The sequence below is a fragment of the Oncorhynchus mykiss genome, chromosome 10, assembly GCF_013265735.2.
Source record: "Oncorhynchus mykiss isolate Arlee chromosome 10, USDA_OmykA_1.1, whole genome shotgun sequence".
Lineage (NCBI taxonomy): Eukaryota > Metazoa > Chordata > Actinopteri > Salmoniformes > Salmonidae > Oncorhynchus > Oncorhynchus mykiss.
The window spans coordinates 87126765-87129936 of record NC_048574.1 but is presented as its reverse complement, the minus strand read 5'-3'; the positions used below and the strand labels follow the sequence as shown (position 1 = coordinate 87129936).

The following is a 3172-nucleotide window of genomic DNA, read 5'->3' as shown; positions in this document are numbered from 1 at the left end:
AACATGGAGGAGGAGGACGCCTACAGCTGTCTATATCAACAGTTTGACAGGTGGTAGAGAAACATGGAGGAGGAGGTCTACAGCTGTCTATATCAACAGTTTAACAGGTGGTAGAGAAACATGGAGGAGGAGGTCTACAGCTGTCTATATCAACAGTTTAACAGGTGATAGAGAAACATGGAGGAGGAGGTCTACAGCTGTCTATATCAACAGTTTAACAGGTGGTAGAGAAACATGGAGGAGGAGGACGTCTACAGCTGTCTATATCAACAGTTTAACAGGTGGTAGAGAAACATGGAGGAGGAGGACGTCTACAGCTGTCTATATCAACAGTTTGACAGGTGGTAGAGAAACATGGAGGAGGAGGAGGACGTCTACAGCTGTCTATATCAACAGTTTAACAGGTGGAAGAGAAACATGGAGGAGTGGATTATGTCACTGGCTCCCGTTCCCCTATCACAGGAGGTTGGTAGCTCCTTAATCCGGGAGGACGGGCTCGTGGTAATGTCCTGAGAGGAATGAGTGGGAAGGTAATTAGACACGTGGCTTCCATTGTTTCCGTTCCAGACATTATGACGATCCGTCCTCCCCCCCTCAGCAGCAGTCCTCTATGTCGTACAACACCAGGCCACATCACCACAGATCTCTGGGAAAACACACAAATAACAGTCTCAGAAAACCATTACCACATTTAATATTCACACATACTTGTGGGCATATGGTGTGTGTGTGTGTCTATGCAGGTAGCTGGAACAGTGTGTGTGTGTGTGTAACTGTATCAGTGCTCTGATTGGTCAGGCTGCAGGAACAGTGTGTGTGTTTACCTGTATCAGTGCTCTGATTGGTCAGGCTGCAGGAACAGTGTGTGTGTTTACCTGTATCAGTGCTCTGATTGGTCAGGCTGCATGAACAGTGTGTGTGTTGACCTGTATCAGTGCTCTGATTGGTCAGGCTTGCAGGAACAGTGTGTGTGTTTACCTGTATCAGTGCTCTGATTGGTCAGGTTGCAGGAACAGTGTGTGTGTTGACCTGTATCGGTGCTCTGATTGGTCAGGCTTGCAGGAACAGTGTGTGTGTTTACCTGTATCAGTGCTCTGATTGGTCAGGCTGCAGGAACAGTGTGTGTGTTTACCTGTATCAGTGCTCTGATTGGTCAGGCTGCATGAACAGTGTGTGTGTTGACCTGTATCAGTGCTCTGATTGGTCAGGCTGCAGGAACAGTGTGTGTGTTGACCTGTATCAGTGCTCTGATTGGTCAGGCTGCAGGAACAGTGTGTGTGTTTACCTGTATCAGTGCTCTGATTGGTCAGGCTGCAGGAACAGTGTGTGTTGACCTGTATCAGTGCTCTGATTGGTCAGGCTGCAGGAACAGTGTGTGTGTTTACCTGTATCAGTGCTCTGATTGGTCAGGCTGCAGGAACAGTGTGTGTTGACCTGTATCAGTGCTCTGATTGGTCAGGCTGCAGGAACAGTGTGTGTGTTTACCTGTATCAGTGCTCTGATTGGTCAGGCTGCAGGAACAGTGTGTGTGTTTACCTGTATCAGTGCTCTGATTGGTCAGGCTGCAGGAACAGTGTGTGTGTTTACCTGTATCAGTGCTCTGATTGGTCAGGCTGCAGGAACAGTGTGTGTGTTGACCTGTATCGGTGCTCTGATTGGTCAGGCTTGCAGGAACAGTGTGTGTGTTTACCTGTATCAGTGCTCTGATTGGTCAGGCTGCAGGAACAGTGTGTGTGTTGACCTGTATCAGTGCTCTGATTGGTCAGGCTGCAGGAACAGTGTGTGTGTTGACCTGTATCAGTGCTCTGATTGGTCAGGCTGCAGGAACAGTGTGTGTGTTTACCTGTATCAGTGCTCTGATTGGTCAGGCTGCAGGAACAGTGTGTGTGTTTACCTGTATCAGTGCTCTGATTGGTCAGGCTGCAGGAACAGTGTGTGTGTTTACCTGTATCAGTGCTCTGATTGGTCAGGCTGCAGGAAGCTGGAACAGTCATCCATCTTCTCCACCTGGTTCACACTCAGAGTCTCGGAACACATGGGACACACACTATCTGTCTCCAACAGCCTGCGCACGCACGCACGCACACACACACACACACACACAAACTGTTCAGAGAAACATGGCCATACTACAACAGTAGAAGAGGCTTTTTTACAATACAGATGTTTAGTCTGTGTGTGTGTGTGTGTTTTTGTGTGTGTGTGTATATGTGTTTTTGTGTGTCTGTGTGTGTGTTTGTGTGTGTATGTGTGGTTTTGTGTGCCTGTGTGTCTGTGTGTGTGTCTATGTGTATGTGTTTTTTTGTGTGTATGTGTGTGTGTGTGTGTGTTCCACTCACAGGATGAGCTGGGAGTAGAGAGCAGGGAATTCACAGTGAGGACAAACTGACCAATCATCTTTCAGCATGTGATGACCCTAGAGAGAGAAAGAGGATGGAGAGAGAGGAAGAGGAGGAGGAGGGAGAGAGAGAGAGAGAGAGAGAGAGAGAGAGAGAGAGAGAGGGAGGGAGGAGGAGGAGGAGAGGAGGGAGAGGAGGAGTAGGAGGAGAGGATGGAGAGGAGGAGAGGAAGAGGAGGAGAGGAGGAGAGAGAGAGAGGAAGAGGAGGAGAGTGGGAAGAGGAGAGAGAGAGAAAGAAAGAGAGAGGAGGAGAGGAGGGAGAGGAGGAGGAGGAGGAGGAGAGGGGGAGGAGGAGGAGAGAGAGAGAGAGAGAGAGAGAGAGAGAGAGAGAGGAGAGAGAGAGAGAGGAGAGAGAGAGAGGAGAGAGAGGAGGAGGAGAGAGAGGATGAGGAGGAGAGGAGGGAGAGGAGGAGGAGAGAGAGGATGAGGAGGAGAGGAGGGAGAGGAGGAGGAGAGAGAGGGAGAGAGAGAGAGAGAGAGAGAGGAGAGAGAGAGAGAGGAGAGAGAGAGAGGAGAGAGAGGAGGAGGAGAGAGAGGATGAGGAGGAGAGGAGGGAGAGGAGGAGGAGAGAGAGGATGAGGAGGAGAGGAGGGAGAGGAGGAGGAGAGAGAGGATGAGGAGGAGAGGAGGGAGAGGAGGAGGAGAGAGGAAGAGGTGATGGTTTATCAAGATTTTTGATTGGTTGACTGATTCACCATGGCATAGCTCCTAGTCCTAAAGTCAGATGTGTGTGTGTGTGATCTGTGTATGTCCTATGTGTGTGTGTGCTCTGT

At 49.7% G+C, this 3172-nt stretch overlaps 1 protein-coding gene across 1 annotated transcript in view; it reads right to left on the bottom strand.

Moving 5' to 3' along the window:
* Positions 1 to 287: 287 nt before the first annotated feature.
* The window catches only part of LOC110516832 (WD repeat-containing protein 19-like), a 71898-nt gene continuing 69013 nt past the window's right edge, over positions 288 to 3172 (bottom strand). The window contains exons 36-38 of the mRNA XM_036934402.1: positions 2340 to 2416; positions 1946 to 2065; positions 288 to 646 (exon numbers count right to left, since the gene is read on the bottom strand). Coding sequence (XP_036790297.1) covers positions 1951 to 2065; positions 2340 to 2416 — 192 coding nt within the window. The 3' untranslated portion in view covers positions 288 to 646; positions 1946 to 1950. The remainder of the gene's footprint in view (positions 647 to 1945; positions 2066 to 2339; positions 2417 to 3172) is intronic.